The 27,425-nt window shown below is 43.8% G+C and overlaps 1 protein-coding gene across 1 annotated transcript in view; it reads left to right on the plus strand.

Annotated features, from left to right (window-relative positions):
- ILK (integrin linked kinase) overlaps positions 1–26,863 on the plus strand; it is an 82,140-nt gene extending 55,277 nt beyond the window's left edge. Inside the window, exons 4-7 of the mRNA XM_053705695.1 lie at positions 5,384–5,511; positions 7,022–7,143; positions 7,248–7,347; positions 26,597–26,863. Coding sequence (XP_053561670.1) covers positions 5,384–5,511; positions 7,022–7,143; positions 7,248–7,347; positions 26,597–26,787 — 541 coding nt within the window. The 3' untranslated portion in view covers positions 26,788–26,863. The remainder of the gene's footprint in view (positions 1–5,383; positions 5,512–7,021; positions 7,144–7,247; positions 7,348–26,596) is intronic.
- Positions 26,864–27,425: the final 562 nt, after the last annotated feature.

The raw sequence follows: 27,425 nt of genomic DNA on the forward strand, positions 1-27,425 counted from the left end.
CAGATATCCCACCCTTCACAGCAAATGCTGGCATAAATATAGATGTGGCAGGTTTTAGCCCCCAACAGTTTCTGGAGGTGTTTCTGGGTGATGATGTATTGGGGAACATTGTCGCCCAAACTAATTTATATGCCCATCAGTACCGTGCTGCAAAGCCTGAAACATATTTGGCAAAGCAGCAATGGGCCCCCATCAATGTGCCAGAATTTAAAAAATTCTGGGCATTGACTATGCTGATGGGCATCATAAAGAAACCCTCCGTTCGCTCCTACTGGAGCAGTAGCCCCATCTGCTCTACCCCCATTTTCTCCCAGAGTATGTCGAGGCAGAGATATGAAATGATTCTTCATTTCATGCACTTCAGCGACAACAGCCTGTGCCCCCCTAGGGAGCATCCCCAATTTGACAGGCTGTATAAAATCCGCCCCCTGATTACCCACTTTTCTGCCAGGTTTGCAGAGGCTTATACACCTGGAAGGAATATATGCGTTGATGAATCCCTGATGAAGTATAAGGGAAGGCTGGGATTCAAGCAGTATATTCCTTCCAAGCGCTCCAGGTATGGGGTAAAGGTGTATAAGCTCTGTGAGAGCGAGACTGGGTATACTCAGGCCTTCCGGGTGTATGAGGGAAAGGATAGCCACCTTGACCCTCCAGGTTGCCCAGAACATATGGGAACCACTGGCAAGATTGTCTGGGACCTGATATTACCCCTAATGAACAAAGGGTATCACTTGTACTTAGACAATTTTTATACAAGTGTCCTTTTGTTCAAGCTACTGTATTGCTTTGATACAGTAGCTTGCGGTACTATTAAAAAGAACCGCAAAGGTTTCCCAGGACAACTTGTACGCACCCGGCTACGAAGGGGGGAGACCTCTGCTCTGCGCCAAGAGGAGCTGTTGGCACTGAAGTACAGAGACAAGAAGGATGTATACCTTCTTACCACCATCCACACAGAGAGGACGGTGGCGGTCTCTGTACGTGGCAGAGCTGAGATCATAAGGAAGCCAGTGTGCATCAAATCTTATAACCGGCATATGGGTGGGGTTGATCTGGCAGATCAGCTGCTGCAGCCCTACCTAATTATGCGGAAGACAAGGGCCTGGTACAAAAAGGTTGCAATTTACCTAATGCAGATTGCAACCCACAACGCTTTTTTGTTGTTCAAAAAAGCAAACCCCGGAATGAAACTGACTTTTTTACAATTTCAGCTCCAGATCATTTCGGGGATTTTGTACCATGATGCACCTGCTCCCCGGGCGGTGATGGGAGAGAGCAGAGTTGGGGCTACTCATTTTATTTTTAAAATCCCCCCTACTGCCGCAAAGCAGAGACCACAAAAAAAATGCAGAGTCTGTACCAAGAGGGGGCAGAGAAGGGACACTGTATATCACTGTCCTGATTGCCCTGGACAGCCTGGACTCTGCATTGGGGACTGCTTCAAGCGGTACCATACAATGGTCAATTTTTAAAAAATAAATAAATTTGCTGTTATTTTTTTTTTGTTATGTTTACTGTTAAATTTTTTGTTATTTTTTTACTTTTAATATGCCAGATTTTTACATTTCACTAATATATTTTTTTTTCTAAAATGGGGCTGTTCTTTTTTTTTTTTTTTTACAAAAACCCCTGTCAAACCTATGCATGGGGACATAGGTGTACTCAGGGTGCCTAGCAGAAAACAACCTGTAGTATTTTTTTTGCACTAACTTACAACAGTCTCTCCTAAATCATAGTCAAAAAGCAATGTGTGTGTAAAAATGAAAATTGAAAAAATGCCACCATACACTTTCTCCAATTTTTTTAGCTAAAACAGTTACTTCAAATGCATCAAAGCACACCATATACAATACCTTGGGGTGTCAACATTTCAAAAATATGCACATTCATGGCAATAAATAAAAGTGGGGTTTACAATAGGCCCCAAACTAAAGATAGGCCTATCAGAAGAAATACTCTCACTTAATAACTAAAATCACAAGTCGTAAAATTGTAACATAACCTTCCCAAAATCCTGGCAAACCTATGCATGGGGGGCATAGGTGTACTCAGGGTGCCTAGCAGAAAACAACCTGAAGTATTTTTTTGCACTAACTTACAACAGTCTCTCCTAAATCATAGTCAAAAAGCAATGTGTGTGTAAAAATGAAAATTGAAAAAATGCCACCATACACTTTCTCCAATTTTTTTAGCTAAAACAGTTACTTCAAATGCATCAAAGCACACCATATACAATACCTTGGGGTGTCAACATTTCAAAAATATGCACATTCATGGAAACAAATAAATTGGGGTATGTTAAAATACCCCCAAAAAGACAATAGGCAAAGAAAATATGTTAAATGTGAAAAAAAAATCACAAACGCATGTTGGACATTTGGCATTACACCCCCCGAACAAGCCAAGAAACTTATGCATAGGTGGTATCACTGTACTCAGGAGATGTTGGTGAACACATATTGGGGTCTTCTTTGGCAGTAACACATAACAGGAGCTGAGAATTCATGTCTAAAGTACAATGTGTGTGAAAAATAACACACAAAAAATGACTGCCTAATAGTTTGACAAAGAATTAGTGCATGGAAAGTGTTAAAATACCAGCATTTGAAATACCCTAGGGTGTCTACTTTTCAAAAATATATGGTTTGATGGGGGTAAATTACATTGGCCGGGTTCAGAAATGTCCTACATAGGACATGGGTGCATGGGATGTGAAAATTCCAAGTTGAAAAACTGGAATGCGCCCCCTAAAAATAAGGCCTTTTAGCCCCCAGAGAACCCGACACACCTATACATGGGGGGTATCACTGTACTCAGGAGATGTTGTTGAATACATATTGAGTTTTTTTTTGGCAGTAACACATAACAGGGACTGAGAATATATGCCTAAAGTACAATGTGTGTGAAAAATAATGCAAAAAAATGACTACCTAAAAGTTTGACAAAGACTAGTGGTTGAATTAGTGCATGGAAAGTGTTAAAATACCAGCATTTGAAATACCCTAGGGTGTCTACTTTTCAAAAATATATGGTTTGATGGGGGTAATTTACATTGGCCGGCTTCAGAAATGTCCCAAATAGGACATGGGTGCATGATGACAGATGTGAAAATTCCAAGTTGAAAAACTGGAATGCGCCCCCTAAAATTAAGGCCTTTTAGCCCCCAGAGAACCCGACACACCTATACATGGGGGGTATCACTGTACTCAGGAGATGTTGTTGAATACATATTGAGGTTTTTTTTGGCAGTAACACATAACAGGGACTGAGAATATATGCCTAAAGTACAATGTGTGTGAAAAATAATGCAAAAAAATGACTACCTAAAAGTTTGACAAAGACTAGTGGTTGAATTAGTGCATGGAAAGTGTTAAAATACCAGCATTTGAAATACCCTAGGGTGTCTACTTTTCAAAAATATATGGTTTGATGGGGGTAATTTACATTGGCCGGCTTCAGAAATGTCCCAAATAGGACATGGGTGCATGATGACAGATGTGAAAATTCCAAGTTGAAAAACTGGAATGCGCCCCCTAAAATTAAGGCCTTTTAGCCCCCAGAGAACCCGACACACCTATACATGGGGGGTATCACTGTACTCAGGAGATGTTGTTGAATACATATTGAGGTTTTTTTTGGCAGTAACACATAACAGGGACTGAGAATATATGCCTAAAGTACAATGTGTGTGAAAAATAATGCAAAAAAATGACTACCTAAAAGTTTGACAAAGACTAGTGGTTGAATTAGTGCATGGAAAGTGTTAAAATACCAGCATTTGAAATACCCTAGGGTGTCTACTTTTCAAAAATATATGGTTTGATGGGGGTAATTTACATTGGCCGGCTTCAGAAATGTCCCAAATAGGACATGGGTGCATGATGACAGATATGAAAATTCCAAGTTGAAAAACTGGAATGCGCCCCCTAAAATTAAGGCCTTTTAGCCCCCAGAGAACCCGACACATCTATACATGGGGGGTATCACTGTACTCAGAAGTTGTTGTTGAACACATATTGAGGTGTTTTTGCTCAGTAACATATAACAGGAACTGAGAATCCATGCCTAAAGTACAATGCGTGTGAAAAATAACACACCAAAATGACTACCCAAAAGTTTGACAAAGACTGGTGGTTGAATTAGTGCATGCAAAGTGTTAAAATACCAGCATTTGAAATACCCTAGGGTGTCTACTTTTTAAAAATATATGGTTTGATGGGGGTAATTTGCATTGTCCGGCTTCAGAAATGTCCCAAATAGGACATGGGTGCATGACGACAGATGTGAAAATTCCAAATTAAAAAACTGGAATGCGCCCCCTAAAAATAAGGCCTTTTAGCCCCCAGAGAACCCAACAGACCTATACATGGGTGGTATCACTGTACTCAGGAGATGCTGCTGAAGACATATTGGGGTGTTATTTGGCAGTAACCCTTAACGTTCTCAGTAAATGTATTCTTGAATTGCTATTTTGTCAAAAAATCACCATTTTTTTTTTTTTTTTTTCAAACTTTGGCATAGATTGGTGGTAAAATAGTTGCATGGAAAGAGTCAAAATACTCCATGTTTAATACCTTAGGTTGTCTTCTTTTAAAAAATATATATATGTGAAGGGTTAATCAGGGATTCCTGACAGATATCAGTGTTCCAATGTAACTATCGCTAATTTTTTTAAAATTTTTTTGGAAATAGCAAAGTGCTACTTGTACTTATTGCCCTATAACTTGCAAAAAAAGCAAAGAACATGTAAACATTGAGTATTTCTAAACTCAGGACAAAATTTAGAAACTATTTAGCATGGGAGTTTTTTGGTAGTTGTTGAAGTGTAGGAGATTTTGAGGGTCAAAGTTAAAAAAGTGTGTTTTTTTCAATTTTTTCCTCATATTTTATAAATTTTTTTATAGTAAATTATAAGATATGATGAAAATAATGGTATCTTTAGAAAGTCCATTTAATGGCGAGAAAAACGGTATATAATATGTGTGGGTACAGTAAATGAGTAAGAGGAAAATTACAGCTAAACACAAACACCGCAGAAATGTAAAAATAGCCTTGGTCCCAAACGGACAGAAAATGGAAAAGTGCTGCGGTCATTAAGGGGTTAAAATTGCTGCTCTATCTGAATCATGAAATAAAAAATTTGTGTTTAGTGTCCCTTTAAGTATAGTTGCGGATACAAGCAAAAGCAACTATTTAAAATGACAAAATAAAAGTAAAGGAGCTATCTTTAACCAACTTAGTACTCTCCAGCAGCTCCCACTTACCTGCCTTATTGAATGTCCCTTTAATTCCATCTTGCTCCCTGTTCTTCCTGCCTGTACCTGATCTAGCATTTCCCTTTAAATTACACACCTTACTCTCCCTTTCTTATTACTTTCAGAATTTTTTCACACCCCAATGTTCTTCCGGTTTTGGGTGCCTGTCAGTCTCCACCTGCTCCTCATCCTGTGCTGATCACCCACTGGATGCCATATGGATCTCTCTACAACGTTCTACATGAGGGAACCAGTGAGTAAGATATGTTCTTGAGTAATCACAGGACTTTTCAGTCAGACAACCCAACGATGGACATTACTAGTAAGGAACATCAGATGGGATGGGAAATAAAGCAGCTAAGGTTTTATTGGGAGAAGGAAGGTTTAAAGGTATTGGCTTCAGTACAAAGAAACAGTAAGTCTAGGCTTTGAGAGGTGTATCGGCAGAAGGTAACAGTGAGACGACGTAGGGAGGTGTAACGGCAGAAGGTAACAGTGAGACAAAACACTGGGAGGTGTAACGGCAGAAGGCAAAAGACACAGGGAGGTGTAACAGCAGAAGGTAAGAGTGAGACAAGACGTAGGGAGGTGTAACGGTAGAAGGTAACAGTGGGACAAGACGTAGGGAGGTGTAACGGTAGAAGGTAACAGTGGGACAAGACACTGGGAGGTGTAACGGTAGAAGGTAACAGTGAGACGACGTAGGGAGGTGTAACGGCAGAAGGTAACAGTGAGACGACGTAGGGAGGTGTAACAGCAGAAGGTAACAGTGAGACAAAACACTGGGAGGTGTAACGGCAGAAGGCAGAAGACACAGGGAGGTGTAACAGCAGAAGGTAAGAGTGAGACAAGACGTAAGGAGGTGTAACAGCAGAAGGTAAGAGTGAGACAAGACGTAGGGAGGTGTAACGGTAGAAGGTAAGAGTGAGATGAGGTATGGAGGTGTAACGGCAGAAGGTAACAGTGAGACGAGGTATGGAGGTGTAACGGCAGAAGGTGAGTGAGACAAGACGTAGGGAGGTGTAACGTCAGAAGGTAAGTGAGACAAGACGTAGGGAGGTGTAATGGCAGAAGGTAACAGTGAGACGAGAGGAACATGACGGGAGGTGTAACCTTTAGAACAAGATGTAAGACCTTACTCGCTGGTTTCTTTCATGCTTTTTGGGTCTAACCACCACATGCCTCACATTTCTCTGATTGCTACTGGTTATCCCCTTATTATTAGAGCATCTCATTTTTTGTCCGCTTCATGGTCTCCTTTGCAGTGTTTGTACAGTTAGTGCCTGTGATTTATCTGGCTCTTCCCTCATCTTTCTGGCTCTCCTTTTGTTTTCTCCTTTGTATATTCTGGTTCCTCCCATATCATTTGCGTTTACTACAGGGCTCCTCCCACATCCTATATAACAGACTGACTGTTCTTTACACATAAGTGACTTTTCTGTTTGATGCATCCCTTGCACTAACTGACTCTCTTCAGGCTGACTGACTCTCTTCATGCACTGGATTCACTGCTTTCTCTCAGAGAATTTATTGTGTTTGTCTACTGGTGCACGGACCTCACAGCATATGTGTGTATGCTGCTGAAAATAGTAATGACTATTATTAGAAGCATATTGCACAAAGCTTCTATTTAAAACTGCAATGCCCCTGTGCACACCTCACTTTTGACCATCTCGGTCTTTCGGTTATGGACCTACTGTTTGTCTGCAATGCTGTCGCTCTTTCTGTTTTCTCTGCGGTTTATTTTGTCCTTGTCTCTGCAGGTCTGGTGGTGGATCAGTGTCAGGCTGTGAAGTTTGGTCTGGATATTGCCCGTGGAATGGCATTCCTTCACACGCTGGAGCCTCTTATTCCACGCCATTACTTGAATAGTCGCAGTGTCATGGTGAGTTCTGTATGGTGGAGGCTCTTCCTGGGAAGACACTTTTTCTTTAGCTTCCAATCTGAACAAGGGTTGCCTCATATTTTGTTAAATTTTCCCTTGAACAGATTGATGAGGATATGACGGCACGGATCAGCATGGCAGATGTGAAGCTTTCATTCCAGTGTGCTGGACGTATTTACTGCCCGGCATGGGTAGCTCCTGAAGGTGAGGGACTCATGATGTAACCTTTATTCTGTGTGGCCACTGTTGGCTGATATAATTGGTTAGCAAGATGTATGATGTGTGCAGAGGAAGACTGCTGTAGCCCCTCCCGTTTGCTTCAGTTTAGTTGCTACCTTGCCTGGAGAGGTTGAGTGTTTTTGTACCTGTGCCAGATGGTGTAATATTCTCTTTTTCTTCGTAAATGTAAAGAGACCACAGCTGCATTCATTACTTTTTGGGAAATAAGAACCTGGCCACCAGGAGGAGGCAAGGACACCCCAGCCAAAGGCTTAAATACTCCTCCCACTCCCCTCATCCCACAGTCATTATTTGCCTTTCATCCCAGAAGGTTGGCAGAGAAGTGTCAGAAGTTTGTTTTTGTCTCTTATGGAGGGTAGTACTCTTCGACATGGGACAGGAGTTTTAAGTAATCCTGTTAGTCTCTCAGTGAGGGCTTAGATGAAAGTTAGAGTCTGGAGATACAGGAGGAGTCTTTCTGCGAAACCATCCCGACTCATGTTAACAGCTCCGCAAGCAATCTGCGTTGTCAAACTTCGCTGCATGCTTTCTTCTTTCAAGTCCATGGCGGAGGCAAGGCTTTACTATCTGTCACACTTGAAGGGCCGTGTTCCTGTTCCACGGCGTAGATTCCGGTAAGATCGTTTCATTTTACTTTTATTTATGAATGTACTGTAACTCATTTCTTTTACAAGATACGATGAGTCCATGGATATCATCCTTACTTGTGGGATATCGGCTCCTGGTCAGCAGGAGGAGGCAAAGAGCACTACAGCAGAGCTGTATATATAGCCCCTCCCTTCCCTCCCACTCCAGTCATTCTCTTTGCCTGTGTTAGTGATAGGGAGAGGTAAAGTGAGGTGTTAGTTTAGATTCTTCAATCAAGAGTATATTATTTTTAAAATGGTGCCAAAGTGTGCTATTTTACTTTAGGGTGTAGCCGTATTCCTTGTCAGCCTCTAGAGTAGAGCTACAGGTGGCTTTAAAGCAATGGGAACTGGTGGGGTTTTAGCCTCACTGCGCCTCCCATACTTGTGCTGGCCTTCTGAAATATGGTCTTAGCATATAGTAACTAAGGCCCTTCTGTGTCCACAGAGCTGTTGGAGGAAGAAGACCTCTGGATCCTGTGGGACGTCTCATGCTGTTGTTCAGCATTGAAGTAAGTGCAGTCTTTATATTTCTGGGGGCAAAATTCTCAGATATGGCTGTACACTTTTTCTTCTGCTGGGGATAGATTGTGGACTCTCAACAAGGGGAAGAAGGGTTCCTTGTCTGCAGTGTGTGGGTCCTCTTAGAATTATGTAGTACCCACATGGTTAGGATAATCTCGCTAAAACTGCGTGTTTTCCTAACATTGACACGCTTTCAGGGCTCATTGTTATCTGGTGGAGTAACAGATACAATTTCTGAGACGGATCTTGTGTCCCAAGGGTTTTTTTTTGGGCTGACGCTGGGTAATATATTAGGCTCCCTTTATTACCGGAGGCTCCGGTTTTCATTCTGCACTAATTGCAGTGTTTCCTGTAACGGAGTCGTCATGACTGCATGGGCTTAGTTTCATTTTTGCCCCGGCCTGACAATAGGGCCGTTTCACTTTGTTTCTATGGGCTTGGTTAACGCCCACGAATAGGCGGGACTTCCTTGGCGCGCTGTGGCTGAAGAATTGCCACGCAGCACTTCAGGAAGTCCCAGTTTCTGATAACGCGCTGCTAGTGAACGCTCCAACCGCATGGGTTCTAACAAGCGGTCTGCAGCGTTGTAGTGTTGATCCAGACCTGCAATTCAAGGCGCATTTGTCCATTGGTCGATCGAGGGGGCAGGTAGGTGCCTCAGCAGAGCTGCTGGGGCGAGGTGCAGACTTTAACTTTTTATTTGGTCTCTGAAGTTTGTCAAAATGTATTGCCCTTTGTAGTTACCCAAGTATTTGGCAATACAAGCTGCTTTTATTGTGTATATTGGGTACTGTCAGTCAGTTTTTCTTGCAAATAAAAATATTGTTTGTTATTGTTATTTGTATTTTCTGTCAAATTATGGATTCAGACGTAATTCCAACTGTTCCATGCTCTATGTGCATGAATGCCCCTGTGGAATCTCCTGTTCCTTTTTGCCCTTCATGTGTCAAGAGGGCTTTACATTATAAAGACCAAATTTTTTATGACACTTCATTGTCTAAAGCGGATGCTTCTCAGGAATCTACAGATGAGATGCAGAGTATGCCGCAGCTTTCTCCCCAAGCGTCACAGCCTTTAAGTCCCGCTCAGGCAGTGCCAGGTATTTTGCCAGTTTCTGCCGCATTTACTTTAAAATAAATTGCTGCAGTGATGTCTTCTACTCTTTCCGAGGCGTTATCTAATTTTCCAAATATATCGCACGGCAAGCGTACAAGAAGAGATAATTGTGTGGTAAATTCTGCCTCTGATTCTCTGATGGCGATTGAGGACGTACCCGCCCACAGTGAATGGGAGGGTACGGAGGTCCTGTCTGAAGGTGAACTCTCTGATTCGGGGAGTGCCTTGCCCGTGACTGACTCTGAAGTCTCTTCCAGGTTTAAGCTTGAACACCTTCGCCTATTACTAACGGAGGTGTTGGTTACTCTGGATGATTGTGACAAATATTTGGAAGTTCCTTCCTACTTGGATGTGTTTCCAGTTCCTAGGAGAACTTTGGAGATCCTTGCTAAAGAATGGGAGAGGCCAGGTATTCCATTTTCCCCTTCTATTTTTAAGAAAATGTACCCTATAGCTGACGCTATTAGAGATTCTTGGCAGACGGTTCTCAAGATTGAGGGAGCCATATCTTCCCTGGCCAAACGGACTACTATCCCTATTGAGGATAGTTGTGCTTTTAAGGACCCCATGGATAAGAAGTTGGAGGGCCTCCTTAAAAAGATGTATGTTCACCAAGGATTCCTTTTGCAACTGGCGGCCTGTATTGTTACAGTTTCCACCGTGGCTGCTTATTGGTTTGATGCCCTGGAAGAGTCTCTCAAGGTGGAGAGATACAGGATCGGATTAAAGCTCTTAAGTTAGCTAATTTGTTTATTACGGATGCTTCTTTGCAGATCACTAAATTGGTAGCTAAGAGTTCAGGTTTTGCCATCTTAGTGCCAAGGGCTTTATGGTTGAAGCCTTGGTCCGCGGATGTGTCATCCAAGTCTAAGCTTTTGGCTATTCCTTACAAGGGGAAGACCCTGTTCGGGCCTGACTTGAAGGAAATTATTTCTGACATCACGGGAGGCAAGGGTCATCTCCTCCCTCAGGATAAGAAGTCCAAACAGAGAGGGCGACAGAGTAATTTTCGTTCCTTTCGAGACCCAACCAGTCTTGGAACAAAGGTAAACAATCCAAGAAACCAGCTGCTGCTACCAAGTCAGCATGAAGGGTCGGCCCCTGATCCGGGACCGGATCTAGTGGGGGGCAGACTTTCTCTCTTTGTCCAGGCTTGGATAAGAGATGTTTAGGATCCCTAGACACTAGAAATTGTGTCTCAGGGGTATCAGTTGGAGTTCAGAAATTCTCCCCCCAGAGGAAGATTTCTTCTTTCTCGATTATCTGTAGACCAGATAAAAAGAGAGGTGTTCTTACGTTGTGTAGGAGACCTCTTTTCCATGGGGATAATATGTCCCGTTCTGACACAGGGACAGGGGTTTTATTCAAATCTATTTGTAGTTCCCAGAAAGGAGGGAACATTCCGTCCCATTTTAGATCTCAAACGTCTAAACAAGTTTCTCAGGGTTCCATCTTTCAAGATGGAAACTATTCATACCATTCTTCCATTGATCCAGGAGGGTCAGTTTATGACTACCGTGGATCTAAAGGATGCATATCTACATGTTCCTATCCACAAAGATCATCACAAGTTTCTCCGTTTTGCCTTTCTGGACAAACATTTTCAGTTTGTGGCTCTTCCTTTCGGTCTGGCCACAGCGCCCAGAATCTTCACGAAGGTTCTGGGGTCTCTACTAGTGGTTCTCAGGCCACGGGGCATTGCAGTGGCGCCTTATCTGGATGATATTCTGATCCAGGCGTCGTCTTAACAGCTAACAAAGTCTCATACTGACATTGTTCTGTCCTTTCCAAGGACTCACGGTTGGAAAGTGAATCTAGAAAAGAGTTCCTTAGTTCCACAGACCAGGGTTCCTTTCTTGGGAACTCTAATCGACTCTCTATCCATGAAGATCTTTTTGACGGACGTCAAAGTTAAAGATTCTGAATACATGTCGAGCCCTTCAGTCCTATCCTTGGCCGTCAGTGGCTCAGTGCATGGAGGCAATTGGATTGATGGTTGCGGCAATGGACATCATTCCGCTTGCTCGTTTTCATCTCAGACCTCTACAGCTGAGCATGCTAAGACATTGGAATGGAGATTATGCAAATTTGTCTCCTCAAATAGATCTAGATCAGGAGACAAGGGACTATCTTCTATGGTGGTTGTCGCCGGATCATCTGTCCCAGGGGACATGCTTCCGCAGACCTTCATGGGTGATAGTGACAACGGACGCCAGCCTGATAGGATGGGGAGCAGTCTGGAACTCCCTGAGGGTTCAGGGTGTATGGACTCGATCGGAGTCCCTACTTCCTATCAATATCCTGGAGTTGAGAGCAATATTCAATGCGCTTCAGGCTTGGCCTCAGTTGGCCTCGGCCAAATTCATCAGATTCCAGTTGGACAATATTTCGACTGTAGCTTACATCAATCATCAGGGAGGAACAAGAAGTTCCTTAGCGATGACAGAAATAGCAAGGATAATTCAGTGGGCGGAGGCTCACTCCTGTTGTCTGTCAGCAATCTACATCCCAGGAGTGGAAAACTGGGAATTGGATTTTCTGAGCAGACAGACTTTTTATCCAGGGGAATGGGAACTCTATCCGGAGGTATTTGCCAACCTGATTCTCAAGTGGGGCAGGCCGGAGTTGGATCTAATAAAAAATTTATAGTCGCACCACCAAAAAAATCAGCAACGTTTTGGACAAATGTTCTTGGAGTAGGGTTCGGATTCCCAGGATTTTGTCTTTTCTCCAAGAAGGATTGGAGAAAGGATTGTCAGCAAGTTCCTTAAAGGGACAGATTTCTGCTTTGTCTATTTTGTTACACAAGCGTCTGGCAGATGTTCCAGATGTTCAGTCTTTTTGTCAGGCTCTGACTAGAATCAGGCCTGTGTTTAGACCGATTACTCCTCCTTGGAGTTTGAATTTTGTTCTTAATGTTCTTCAAAGGGTTCCGTTTGAACCTATGCATTCCATAGATATTAAGTTGTTATCTTGGAAGGTTTTATTTTTGGTTGCTATTTCTTCTGCTCGCAGAGTTTTTGAGCTTTCGGCATTACAATGCGATTCTCCTTATCTTATTTTTCATGCGGATAAGGTGATGTTACGTACCAAACCTGGTTTTCTTCCTAAGGTTGTTTCTAATAAAAATATTAATCAGGAAATTGTTGTTCCTTCCCTGTGTCCTAATCCTTCTTCTAAGGAGGAGCGTCTGTTACATAATTTGGACGTGGTCCGTGCCTTAAAGTTCTACTTACAGGCGACTAAGGATTTTCGTCAATCGTCTTCCTTGTTTGTCGTTTTTTTCAGGGAAACGTAGGGGTCAGAAAGCTACGGCTACCTCTCTTTCCTTTTGGCTGATGCATCCGTTTTGCATATGAGACTGTGGGACAGCAGCCTCCTGAGAGAATTACAGCTCATTCCACTAGGGCTGTGGCTTCCTCATGGGCATTCAAAAATGATGCTTCTGTTGAACAGATTTGCAAAGCTGCAACTTGGTAGTCTCTTCACTCTTTTTCCAAATGTTACAAATTTGATACTTTTGCCTCGTCTGAGGCTGTTTTTGGGAGGAAAGTTCTTCAAGCAGTGGTGCCTTCTGTTTAGGTTCCCTGTCTTGTTCCTCCCTTTCATCCGTGTCCTATAGCTTTGGTATTGTATCCCACAAGTAAGGATGAAATCCGTGGACTCAACGTATCTTGTAAAAGAAAAGGAAATTTATTCTTACCTGATAAATTTGTTTCTTTTACGATACGATGAGTCCACGGCCCACCCTGTTTTTCTGAGACAGGTCTTTAATTTTGTTAAACTTTAGTCACCTCTGCACCTTGGCTTTTCCTTTCTCTTCCTAACTTTAGTCGAATGACTGGAGGGAAGGGAGGAGCTATATATACAGCTCTGCTGTGGTGCTCTTTGCCTCCTCCTGCTGACCAGGAGGCGATATCCCACAAGTAAGGATGAAATCCGTGGACTCATCGTATCATATAAGAAACAAATTTATCAGGTAAGAATAAATTTCATTTTGTTCCTGCGAACTCACATGAAAAATAAGGGTCTCAGTGAGACTCCTTTGGTATCTTGGTATCAAGGGTTAATATCTCCTGAGGGGGATTATTGAACGGGGGTGGTGTTTAATCATTTTTGTTATGCGATTCAACCTGCTTATGTGTAATGTTAACTGGGCTTGTGGCTTAGAACATTACGGCCTGTTGCTGTGACGTGACCTTACGGTCGGGCGCTGTTGTTAAACTCTACAGTTCACCTTGTGACCTAGCGTGTTTATGTTCTGGTCTCCCATTTCCGCATTCCTCACTGTGTGGCAGATGGAAAATTCTAGTCCGCTTTTGTCTGGTACATAGGCATTGTGGTTGTCAGGTGCCACTTAATTTGTTTTATATATAGTCCATTTCTTTCATGTAATTAGCAAGAGTCCATGAGCTAGTGACGTATGGGATATACATTCCTACCAGGAGGGGCAAAGTTTCCCAAACCTCAAAATGCCTATAAATACACCCCTCGCCACACCCACAATTCAGTTTTTACAAACTTTGCCTCCGATGGAGGTGGTGAAGTAAGTTTGTGCTAGATTCTACGTTGATATGCGCTCCGCAGCAAGTTGGAGCCCGGTTTTCCTCTCAGCGTGCAGTGAATGTCAGAGGGATGTGAGAAGAGTATTGCCTATTTGAATGCAGTGATCTCCTTCTACGGGGTCTATTTCATAGGTTCTCTGTTATCGGTCGTAGAGATTCATCTCTTACCTCCCTTTTCAGATCGACGATATACTCTTATATATACCATTACCTCTGCTGATTCTCGTTTCAGTACTGGTTTGGCTATCTGCTATATGTAGATGAGTGTCCTGGGGTAAGTAAATCTTATTTTCTGTGACACTCTAAGCTATGGTTGGGCACTTTGTTTATAAAGTTCTAAATATATGTATTCAAACATTTATTTGCCTTGACTCAGAATGTTCAACTTTCCTTATTTTCAGACAGTCAGTTTCATATTTGGGATAATGCATTTTTTTTTTGATTTATTCATTTTTTCTTACCTTCAAAAATTTGACTCTTCCCGGTGGGCTATTAGGCTCGCGGGGGCTGAAAAATGCCTCATTTTATTTCGTCATTTTTGGCGCAGACTTTTTTGGCGCAAAATTCTATTTCCGTTTCCGGCGTCATACGTGTCGCCGGAAGTTACGTCATTTTTTGACGTTATTTCGCGCCAAAAATGTCGGCGTTCCGGATATGGCGTCATTTTGGCGCCAAAAGCATTTAGGCGCCAAATAATATGGGCGTCGCTTTAGTCTCCTCAATTATTTGTCTCATTTTTTATTGCTTCTGGTTGCTAGAGGCTTGTTCTTGGCATTTTTTCCCATTCCTGAAACTGTCATTTAAGGAATTTGATCAATTTTGCTTTATATATATGTTGTTTTTTCTCTTACATATTGCAAGATGTCTCACGTTGCATCTGAGTCAGAAGATACTACAGGAAAATCGCTGTCAAGTGCTGAATCTACCAAAGCTAAGTGCATCTGTTAAAGCAGATAATATTTCCTTTAGTAAAGTACCATTGCCTGTTGCAGTTCCTTCAACATCTAAGGTGCAGAATGTTCCTGATAATATAAGAGATTTTGTTTCTGAATCCATAAAGAAGGCTATGTCTGTTATTTCTCCTTCTAGTAAACGTAAAAAATCTTTTAAAACTTCTCTCCCTACAGATGAATTTTTAAATGAACATCATCATTCTGATTCTGATGACTCCTCTGGTTCAGAGGATTCTGTCTCTGAGGTTGATGCTGATAAATCTTCATATTTATTTAAAATGGAATTTATTCGTTCTTTACTTAAAGAAGTACTAATTGCTTTAGAAATAGAGGATTCTGGTCCTCCTGATACTAATTCTAAACGTTTGGATAAGGTATTTAAAGCTCCTGTGGTTATTCCAGAAGTTTTTCCTGTTCCTAATGCTATTTCTGCAGTAATTTCCAAAGAATGGGATAAATTGGGTAATTCATTTACTCCTTCTAAACGTTTTAAGCATTTATATCCTGTGCCGTCTGACAGATTGGAATTTTGGGACAAAATCCCTAAAGTTGATGGGGCTATTTCTACCCTTGCTAAACGTACTACTATTCCTACGTCAGATGGTACTTCGTTTAAGGATCCTCTAGATAGGAAAATTGAGTCCTTTCTAAGAAAAGCTTATCTGTGTTCAGGTAATCTTCTTAGACCTGCTATATCTTTGGCTGATGTTGCTGCAGCTTCAACTTTTTGGTTGGAAACTTTAGCGCAACAAGTAACACATCGTGATTCTCATGATATTATTATTCTTCTACAGCATGCTAATAATTTTATCTGTGATGCCATTTTTGATATTATCAGAGTTGATGTCAGGTTTATGTCTCTAGCTATTTTAGCTAGAAGAGCTTTATGGCTTAAAACTTGGAATGCTGATATGGCTTCTAAATCAACTTTACTTTCTATTTCTTTCCAGGGTAACAAATTATTTGGTTCTCAGTTGGATTCCATCATTTCAACTGTTACTGGTGGGAAAGGAACTTTTTTACCACAGGATAAAAAATCTAAAGGTAAAAGTAGGGCTAATAATCGTTTTCGTTCCTTTCGTTTCAACAAAGAACAAAAGCCTGATCCTTCATCCTCAGGAGCAGTTTCAGTTTGGAAACCATCTCCAGTCTGGAATAAATCCAAGCCAGCTAGAAAGGCAAAGCCTGCTTCTAAGTCCACATGAAGGTGCGGCCCTTATTCCAGCTCAGCTGGTAGGGGGCAGGTTACGTTTTTTCAAAGAAATTTGGATCAATTCTGTTCACAATCTTTGGATTCAGAACATTGTTTCGGAAGGGTACAGGATTGGTTTCAAGATGAGACCTCCTGCAAAGAGATTTTTTCTTTCCCGTGTCCCAGTAAATCCAGTAAAAGCTCAAGCATTTCTGAAATGTGTTTCAGATCTAGAGTTGACTGGAGTAATTATGCCAGTTCCAGTTCTGGAACAGGGGATGGGGTTTTATTCAAATCTCTTCATTGTACCAAAGAAGGAGAATTCCTTCAGACCAGTTCTGGATCTAAAAATATTGAATCGTTATGTACGAATACCAACGTTCAAAATGGTAACTGTAAGGACTATCTTGCCTTTTGTTCAGCAAGGGAATTATATGTCCACAATAGATTTACAGGATGCATATCTGCATATTCCGATTCATTCAGATCATTATCAGTTCCTGAGATTCTCTTTTCTGGACAAGCATTACCAGTTTGTGGCTCTGCCGTTTGGCCTAGCTACAGCTCCAAGAATTTTTACAAAGGTTCTCGGTGCCCTTCTGTCTGTAATCAGAGAACAGGGTATTGTGGTATTTCCTTATTTGGACGATATCTTGGTACTTGCTCAGTCTTTACATTTAGCAGAATCTCATACGAATCGACTTGTGTTGTTTCTTCAAGATCATGGTTGGAGGATCAATTTACCAAAAAGTTCTTTGATTCCTCAGACAAGGGTAACCTTTCTGGGTTTCCAGATGGATTCAGTGTCCATGACTCTGTCTTTAACAGACAAGAGACGTCTAAAATTGATTGCAGCTTGTCGAAACCTTCAGTCACAATCATTCCCTTCGGTAGCCTTATGCATGGAAATTCTAGGTCTTATGACTGCTGCATCGGACGCGATCCCCTTTGCTCGTTTTCACATGCGACCTCTTCAGCTCTGTATGCTGAAGCAATGGTGCAAGGATTACACGAAGATATCTCAAACAATATCTTTAAAACCGATTGTTCGACACTCTCTAACATGGTGGACAGATCACCATCGTTTAATTCAGGGGGCTTCTTTTGTGCTTCCGACCTGGACTGTAATTTCAACAGATGCAAGTCTCTCGGGTTGGGGAGCTGTGTGGGGATCTCTGACAGCACAAGGAGTTTGGGAATCTCAGGAGGTGAGATTTCCGATCAATATTTTGGAACTCCGTGCAATTTTCAGAGCTCTTCAGTTTTGGCCTCTTCTGAAGAGAGAATCGTTCATTTGTTTTCAGACAGACAATGTCACAACTGTGGCATACATCAATCATCAAGGAGGGACTCACAGTCCTCTGGCTATGAAAGAAGTATCTCGAATTTTGGTTTGGGCGGAATCCAGCTCCTGTCTAATCTCTGCGGTTCATATCCCAGGTATAGACAATTGGGAAGCGGATTATCTCAGTCGCCAAACGTTGCATCCGGGCGAATGGTCTCTTCACCCAGAGGTATTTCTTCAGATTGTTCAAATGTGGGAACTTCCAGAAATAGATCTGATGGCGTCCCATCTAAACAAGAAACTTCCCAGGTATCTGTCCAGATCCCGGGATCCTCAGGCGGAGGCAGTGGATGCATTATCACTTCCTTGGAAGTATCATCCTGCCTATATCTTTCCGCCTCTAGTTCTTCTTCCAAGAGTAATCTCCAAGATTCTGAAGGAATGCTAGTTTGTTCTGCTGGTAGCTCCGGCATGGCCTCACAGGTTTTGGTATGCGGATCTTGTCCGGATGGCCTCTTGCCAACCGTGGACTCTTCCGTTAAGACCAGACCTTCTGTCACAAGGTCCCTTTTTCCATCAGGATCTGAAATCCTTAAATTTAAAGGTATGGAGATTGAACGCTTGATTCTTGGTCAAAGAGGTTTCTCTGACTCTGTCATTAATACTATGTTACAGGCTCGTAAATCTGTATCTCGAGAGATATATTATAGAGTCTGGAAGACTTATATTTCTTGGTGTCTTTCTCATTATTTTTCTTGGCATTCTTTTAGAATACCGAGAATTTTACAGTTTCTTCAGGATGGTTTAGATAAGGGTTTGTCCGCAAGTTCTTTGAAAGGACAAATCTCTGCTCTTTCAGTTCTTTTTCATAGAAAGATTGCTATTCTTCCTGATATTCATTGTTTTGTACAAGCTTTGGTACGTATAAAACCTGTCATTAAGTCAATTTCTCCTCCTTGGAGTTTGAATTTGGTTCTGGGAGCTCTTCAAGCTTCTCCGTTTGAACCTATGCATTCATTGGACATTAAATTACTTTCTTGGAAAGTTTTGTTCCTTTTGGCCATCTCTTCTGCCAGAAGAGTTTCTCAATTATCTGCTCTTTCTTGTGAGTCTCCTTTTCTGATTTTTCATCAGGATAAGGCGGTGTTGCGAACTTCTTTTGAATTTTTACCTAAAGTTGTGAATTCCAACAACATTAGTAGAGAAATTGTGGTTCCTTCATTATGTCCTAATCCTAAGAATTCTAAGGAGAAATCGTTGCATTCTTTGGATGTTGTTAGAGCTTTGAAATATTATGTTGAAGCTACGAAATCTTTCCGTAAGACTTCTAGTCTATTTGTTATCTTTTCCGGTTCTAGAAAAGGCCAGAAAGCTTCTGCCATTTCTTTGGCATCTTGGTTGAAATCTTTAATTCATCTTGCCTATGTTGAGTCGGGTAAAACTCCGCCTCATAGGATTACAGCTCATTCTACTAGGTCAGTTTCTACTTCCTGGGCGTTTAGGAATGAAGCTTCGGTTGACCAGATCTGCAAAGCAGCAACTTGGTCCTCTTTGCATACTTTTACTAAATTCTACCATTTTGATGTATTTTCTTCTTCTGAAGCAGTTTTTGGTAGAAAAGTACTTCAGGCAGCGGTTTCAGTTTGAATCTTCTGCTTATGTTTTTCGTTAAACTTTATTTTGGGTGTGGATTATTTTCAGCAGGAATTGGCTGTCTTTATTTTATCCCTCCCTCTCTAGTGACTCTTGTGTGGAAAGATCCACATCTTGGGTAGTCATTATCCCATACGTCACTAGCTCATGGACTCTTGCTAATTACATGAAAGAAAACATAATTTATGTAAGAACTTACCTGATAAATTCATTTCTTTCATATTAGCAAGAGTCCATGAGGCCCGCCCTTTTTTTGTGGTGGTTATGATTTTGTATAAAGCACAATTATTCCAATTCCTTATTTTATATGCTTTCGCACTTTTTTATCACCCCACTTCTTGGCTATTCGTTAAACTGAATTGTGGGTGTGGTGAGGGGTGTATTTATAGGCATTTTGAGGTTTGGGAAACTTTGCCCCTCCTGGTAGGAATGTATATCCCATACGTCACTAGCTCATGGACTCTTGCTAATATGAAAGAAATGAATTTATCAGGTAAGTTCTTACATAAATTATGTTTTTTGGGTATCCTTGATCCAGTTATGGAGGATACTGAGATTGAATTTGGTCAACTTTCTGATTCAGATTCTTTGTCCCATGAAGAATGCGAATTGGCCCCATTGACTCAGGTCAATCAGTTATGTTCTTTAGGCTGTCCTAAAGCACCTTGTTCTTCGGGCTCGGGGATTCAAGAGGCTGTTGAGCCATCTGCCTCGGGGGGTGGGCCCTGTCCTCCGGGAGGGGAGCTCCCTACTGCTACACATGCGGGTAACCCAAGTTATGTCTTTCCCTCCTCGTAGGGTGGATTGTTCCCCCCCCCCTGGCGGTTGTGGCACGTTTTCGCTTTTACATACTTTTGGCACTTGCGCAATGTTTATTAGCGATTGGGCTCATGCCCGATTGCCCCATGTCTCTCGGCCTCTGGAGAGCATGTGCAGTTCACTGCGGGTGTAACTGTTGCTGAGTGTTGTGCCTTTAGTTACAGACGGGCTCGCCTTAGTGTTTTACTCAGACATGTTTTTAAGCTGCTTAGGGACCCTATCCTTCTTGGGTATGGGACTCATCAGTCTCCTCCTTCGAATGGCTCACCTCGTTAGACATGGGGGGGATGAAGTAATCTCCTTTTAAGTCTTGTGCGAGATCCTTCCCAGTTTAGTTGGAAGAAAAGTGTTTCCGTTAGGCTGGTCCTACGGACCTTCTGTTGTTCTTGGGCGTTAACCTTCGGGTTGCCTGTTATTTTATTTAATCCGGTTAGGATAAATTTTAATTTCTTTTTCATACTATGTTTTCTGCGGGAACTTATAAATATCTGGGATCGATACTCGCTGTTTGCTTTTATGGAAGTTGTTCGGGACACGTTAGTCCCATGTTTGTCTGTTTTCTCCTCTCTGAGGATTTAGCCAGCTTGGCAGTTTTGACCCTGGTTGCAGGCTGGTCCTGATTGGGTTCAGATATTCTGTCTTGCGGCTTAGTCAGACACGTGGCGCCTAGTATGCCTTGCTGGTCACGCGGGGGTGCAGAGTGCTCTTAGCTTTATTTTAGTTTTCTTGTTATTGTTTTACAAGTTTCAGCTAAGCATTCTCAAGAGGACTTGTGGGTCTGTGTGGCTCTCGGGATTGTTTCTGTCCTAAATAGCCATCTCTCTGGTGAATGGGTCAGTGTATTTTGCTGCGTCATTCTCTGTTACTTCCGATACCCTCGGAACCTAGAGTATACCTTTTCACGTGGAGGGAAGGTTAGAGGGTTTAGCACCTCTCTTTCCGCCGGTCAGGGCGGTGCTGCTTTAGGAAATAGTCTTTTTTTTAGACTTGTTCCTTTAGTGGTTCTCTTCTTCATAGAGACCTCTTGGATTGTCAGTTTCTTCTTGTGGATGGGTCGCCTTCGGGGGACTTAGATTCCCTTCGGGAGTTGGTTGTTCCCTTTTCGGGGCATTAGACAGTGAGGTTAGGGTTAGGTTAGGGGTCCTTTCCCGGTGTAGGGAATGCTCTACATCTCTTCTTGGGACAGAAGAGGTCCTAGTGGTTTTCCACTCTTATGGTTCAGGTATTGCCATCCAGGTGGCATCCAAACCTATGTTTTACTGTCCTCTGACTTTGAATCTGAGGTGATGTGGAGGCTGATGTTGCTCTGTTCGGATGACTTGTCCTCACTGTTTCCCTTGTTTCTGGAGCTCGTGGCTAGTTGGACAACTAGCTCAGCATACTAATGCTTTGTTGCTACCCTGTACTGTAGCAATCCGAGTGTTGCTAGTTTGTTCCCTGGTGAGGTCTACTCAGCCTTTCTCCTTTCGAGGTTGATAAAATGAGCGGTGCCCTGTATCCCTTAGGGGGATTAGGCACACTTTCAATCAGTCATGTTAATGTTGCTTGGATGCCGGTTAGCTCTAGTGTCCTTTTACGGCCCTGGCTCTTTGGAGTGTTGGGCTCCTGCAAGGGGTGGTCTCTTCCCTTGGGGTCGGGACTTGCATGGGCTTCTTGCTCTTGTTATCTGGGTTATTCTGAATTTTTTCCCTGAGAGGTCTGTTTTTTTCTATCAGACAAGGGATTTATGTTCCGGGAACATTGTTTAATCTTAACATTTGTGGGACCCGGACCACTTGTCCTGATCTTCTGATTGTCGAGGGTTTTACTCAACATTTTCTCTTTGTGGGTCCTGCTGTGGGATGTTACCGGACCTTATGATCCTAGGACTGGCCGGGGGCGGGGGGGGGGGGTTTCCAGTCTCCGGGGTACTGGGGCTTTGCCCTTGTTCTGGCTGTTCTGTGCCGGGCGATTCAGTTCCCTTGGGACAGCCAATTGATGTGACCTGATGGTGGGCTGTCATGCCTAGCAAACAGAAGGTTTGTGGTTGCTCAGCTGTCACTTTTGCGCCTGGTATGTGTGCTAGCACGATGTTGTTTAAGGGATTCTTCCGTGTTAGTCAGTGACGTGGCCTTGTGTCCTCTCGGTTCCCTCTACGACTTCCTGTCTTATGAGCAGGTGTTTATCGATGCTCTCCTCTTCAGGGGGCTCATTGTCCTCCTTACGGAGGTGTGGTTCCCTTTTTAGGGGCCTCTCCTGTGTTCGGGAGGTTAGAACAGATATTTATCTGGTTCAGGGATTGGTCTTCTCTTTGAGTTGTTCCTGTCTATCTGGGGAGCTGCTGGCTCCGTGTTGAGTCGGGTGGCCTTGCTAGATCTCCTTAGGTCTAACGCCTACTCGATTGTCTTTAGGTTGAAGTGGCTGTTTCCATTCTTCCGCCCTTTTGGGGGCCGGTCTTGGGGTCCCTTCCGGTTCCATTGCTTCAGATCTGCCGTTGCTTGGGCTGGTCCAGCTAGGTGTTGGTTCTGAGATCTGTTATTCATCCTCAGGTCTTGGGGGTGACAGTAGACCTTCTTTTTTAGAGGTTCTGTGTCTCTCCCCCTTGAGATCTGTGAGTAGGCTTGGCGGCCTGGATTGCCTGGAGAGTGTCTTCTGTCTTGGAGGTTGGGCAGTCTGCTACTTTGTGCGGCCGCTTCTTCCTTACGGATAGTATTTTCTCTGTGTCTTCCTACGGATGGCAGTGTGTTACTAGACTCCATTGTTTATTCTCTGAGTTTGCTACTGTTTTGAGGACTTTGTCTTCAGCTGTCTTTTCGGTGCTGTTGCACGATGTTTGGGAGATGTTTCTTCTCCTTGATGTTGCCCGTTGCTCCTTGTAGGTTGGGCGTCGTCTCTGTCTTGTTCTCGGGATCCTTTCGGGTCTCTGTAGATTTGACCTTCTTTTGAAGGGGGTTTTTACTTTATGGATTTTGCTGTACCTTTTGGGTATCCCTTTGGCTTACCCTTGTTCTATCACCTTTGGGGTTTTGGTACTGTACTAGGAAGGGTTGTGTGGGGACCGACTGCTGGGCGACGGTTCTCCTGGAGGAGTGTTGGTTCAGTGAGTCTGCTTGCGGTCTCTAGTTAGGTTTTCAGACTATCTACAGGTGAGTGTCCTTGGGGCCTTTTTCTTCTAGTTTTTTTGCCCGGCTCAGACGAAGCGGGATTTGGTTGGGTTGTGTTTTTTTCAGGCCTGGTGTCCTCAGAATGGGCCGCCTATTGTACCATCCCGTTTTTGTATTGTGTACTCTATAGCTTGGGTATTGTTTTCCCAAAAGTAATGAATGCAGCTGTGGACTCTTTTCATTTTTGAAGAAAAACTTAAATTATGCTTACCTTATAATTTTCTTTTCTTTAGATGGAAAGAGTCCACAGCTCCCCGCCCGAATTTTTTATGTGGGCGTCATATTCTTCTGGCACCTTTTCATGCTGATATGGTTTCTACTGTTCCTTGTTCCTCGGCAAAATGACTGGGGGATGAGGGGAGTGGGAGGAGTATTTAAGCCTTTGGCTGGGGTGTCTTTGCTTCCTCCTGGTGGCCAGGTTCTTATTTCCCAAAAGTAATGAATGCAGCTGTGGCCTCTTTCCATCTGAAGAGAAGAAAATGATCAGGTAAGCACATTACTGTTGTAAGTTTATACAGTTTTATAGCGCCACATTATATGTCTCTGTTCAGCAACCAACCAAAGCTTCACTTGATAAATAACCGGTAATTACTCCGCGCTTGGTTGAATAAATAAAACTCTGGTAACTTTAGCGCTAGGTCATACAAGATCCTCACAAGCTGCACAATTTATAAACCACAGACCACCCACACACCGTTGTATTAGTGTCGCCTAAACGTAACCATACAGTTAGAATATAAATAAAGAGGGAGGGCAAATTGGTCACTGATACAGAATTTTACAATTATGAAGAAACCATTAGAATTCCAGTTTACAAAAACAGTGTATGTGCGTCTCCTTATTACTCTCAGCAGCTCGTGCAAGTAGGAACGGTAGCCAATAGACCTTTATATGTGCGCACCGTAATCATCAGTGAATACTGCGCTGCTTCCTGCGTGAGAGGCACAGCGTCACTCCTCTGGGTCTTCTCTCTTTCTTTAGTAAATAGAAAGTTTTACTACAGCTGGCGTCTCTCCAGGTTATGATCACCGCAGTGCTGGGGACCAATTGTGCCATTCTGTGCTCTGCACTTTTTACTTGGTACTTAAGTATTCAGGAGCACATTTCAGTGTTTGCAGTACACACCGCACAAATGCTTCTAGTAAAACTTATCTGCAATAACAGTGCCAGTGCACCTGTGTGTTCAAAAACCACCAAAATCGTATACCACAGCTGTCTGTCTGCATGTGAATGTAGTCCTGTATTATACTGTCCCTTTTATTCCCCAGGCTGGTGCCTAGTATGTACCTGCTGTATACTGTCCCTTTAATCTCCAGGCTGATGTGTGCCTAGTATGTACCTGCTGTATACTGTCCCTTTAATCCCCAGGCTGATGTGTGCCTAGTATGTACCTGCTGTATACTGTCCCTTTAATCCCCAGGCTAATGTGTGCCTAGTATGTGCCTGCTGTATACTGTCCCTTTAATCCCCAGGCTGATGTGTGCCTAGTATGTACCTTCTATATACTGTCCCTTTAATCCCCAGATTTATGTGTGCCTGCTGTATACTGTCCCTTTAATCCCCAGGCTGATGTGTGCCTAGTATGTACCTGCTGTATACTGTCCCTTTTATTCCCCAGGCTGATGTGTGCCTAGTATGTGCCTGCTGTATACTGTCCCTTTAATCCCCAGGCTGATGTGTGCCTAGTATGTGCCTGCTGTATACTGTCCCTTTAATCCCCAGGCTGATGTGGGCCTAGTATGTACCGGCTATATACTGTCCCTTTAATCTCCAGGCTGATGTGTGCCTAGTATGTACCTGCTGTATACTGTCCCTTTAATCCCCAGGCTGATGTGGGCCTAGTATGTACCGGCTATATACTTTCCCTTTAATCCCCAGATTTATGTGTGCCTGCTGTATACTGTCCCTTTAATCTCCAGGCTGATGTGTGCCTAGTATGTACCTGCTATATACTGTCCCTTTAATCCCCAGGCTGATGTGTGCCTAGTATGTGCCTGCTATATACTGTCCCTTTAATCCCCAGGCTGATGTGTGCCTAGTATGTGCCTGCTGTATACTGTCCCTTTAATCCCCAGGCTGATGTGTGCCTAGTATGTGCCTGCTTTATACTGTCCCTTTAATCCCCAGGCTGATGTGTGCCTAGTATGTGCCTGCTTTATACTGTCCCTTTAATCCCCAGGCTGATGTGTGCCTAGTATGTACCTGCTGTGTACTGTCCCTTTAATCCCCAGGCTGATGTGTGCCTAGTATGTACCTGCTGTGTACTGTCCCTTTAATCCCCAGGCTGATGTGTGCCTAGTATGTGCCTGCTGTATACTGTCCCTTTAATCCCCAGGCTGATGTGTGCCTAGTATGTGCCTGCTTTATACTGTCCCTTTAATCCCCAGGCTGATGTGTGCCTGCTGTATACTGTCCCTTTAATCCCCAGGCTGATGTGTGCCTGCTGTATACTGTCCCTTTAATCCCCAGGCTGATGTGTGCCTGCTGTATACTGTTCCTTTAATCCCCAGGCTGATGTGTGCCTAGTGGGGTTATTGCAAGTGACGCTGGGTGCTCGGGGTGGGGTTACAGCAAGTGACGCTGGGTGCTCGGGGTGGGGTTAGTGCAAGTGATGCTGGGTGCTCGGGGTGGGGTTAGTGCAAGTGACGCTGGGTGCTCGGGGTGGGGTTACAGCAAGTGACGCTGGGTGCTCGGGGTGGGGTTACAGCAAGTGACGCTGGGTGCTCGGGGTGGGGTTAGTGCAAGTGACGCTGGGTGCTCGGGGTGGGGTTAGTGCAAGTGACGCTGGGTGCTCGGGTGGGGTTAGTGCAAGTGACGCTGGGTGCTCGGGGTGGGGTTAGTGCAAGTGACGCTGGGTGCTCTGGGTGGAGTTAGTGCAAGTGACGCTGGGTGCTGGGGGTGGTGGGGTTAGTGCAAGTGACGCTGGGTGCTCCGGGGTGGGGTTAGTGCATGTGACGCTGGGTGCTCTGGGGGTGGGGTTATCGCATGTGACGCTGGGAGCTCCGGGGGGTGGGGTTAGCGCATGTGACGCTGGGTGCTCGGGGGTGGGGTTAGCGCATGTGACGATGGGTGCTCCTGGGTGGGGTTAGCGCATGTGACGCTGGGTGCTCGGGGGTGGGGTTAGCGCATGTGACGCTGGGTGCTCGGGGGTGGGGTTAGCGCATGTGACGCTGGGTGCTCGGGGGTGGGGTTAGCGCATGTGACGCTGGGTGCTTGGGGGTGTGGTTAGCGCATGTGATGCTGGGTGCTCGGGGGTGGGGTTAGCGCATGTGATGCTGGGTGCTCGGTGTGGGGTTAGCGCATGTGACGCTGTGTGCTTATTGTCCACTCTCTCAGCTCTGCAGAAGCGCCCAGAAGACATTAACCGTCGCTCGGCCGACATGTGGAGCTTTGCTATCCTCCTTTGGGAATTGGTGACTCGTGAAGTTCCCTTTGCTGATCTGTCGAACATGGAAATTGGCATGAAGGTCGGTTATTTCTTAAGTATAAAACAGTCGTGGTTAATGTTTGTGCACTACAAGAAGTGAGCAGGGTGATGTCTGAGCACTATAGGAAGTGAGCAGGGTGATGTCTGAGCACTATAGGAAGTGAGCAGGGTGATGTCTGAGCACTATAGGAAGTGAGCAGGGTGATGTCTGAGCACTATAGGAAGTGAGCAGCAGTGATGTTTGGGCACTATAGGAAGTGAGCAGGGTGATGTCTGAGCACTATAGGAAGTGAGCAGGGTGATGTCTGAGCACTATAGGAAGTGAGCAGGGTGATGTCTGAGCACTATAGGAAGTGAGCAGGGTGATGTTTGAGCACTATAGGAAGTGAGCAGGGTGATTGGGCACTATAGGAAGTGAGCAGGGTGATGTTTGGGCACTATAGGAAGTGAGCAGCAGTGATGTTTGGGCACTATAGGAAGTGAGCAGGGTGATGTCTGAGCACTATAGGAAGTGAGCAGGGTGATGTCTGAGCACTATAGGAAGTGAGCAGGGTGATGTCTGGGCACTATAGGAAGTGAGCAGGGTGATGTCTGGGCACTATAGGAAGTGAGCAGGGTGATGTCTGAGCACTATAGGAAGTGAGCAGGGTGATGTCTGAGCACTATAGGAAGTGAGCAGCAGTGATGTTTGGGCACTATAGGAAGTGAGCAGGGTGATGTCTGGGCACTATAGGAAGT

The sequence above is a fragment of the Bombina bombina genome, chromosome 3, assembly GCF_027579735.1.
Source record: "Bombina bombina isolate aBomBom1 chromosome 3, aBomBom1.pri, whole genome shotgun sequence".
NCBI classification, from domain to species: Eukaryota; Metazoa; Chordata; class Amphibia; order Anura; family Bombinatoridae; genus Bombina; species Bombina bombina.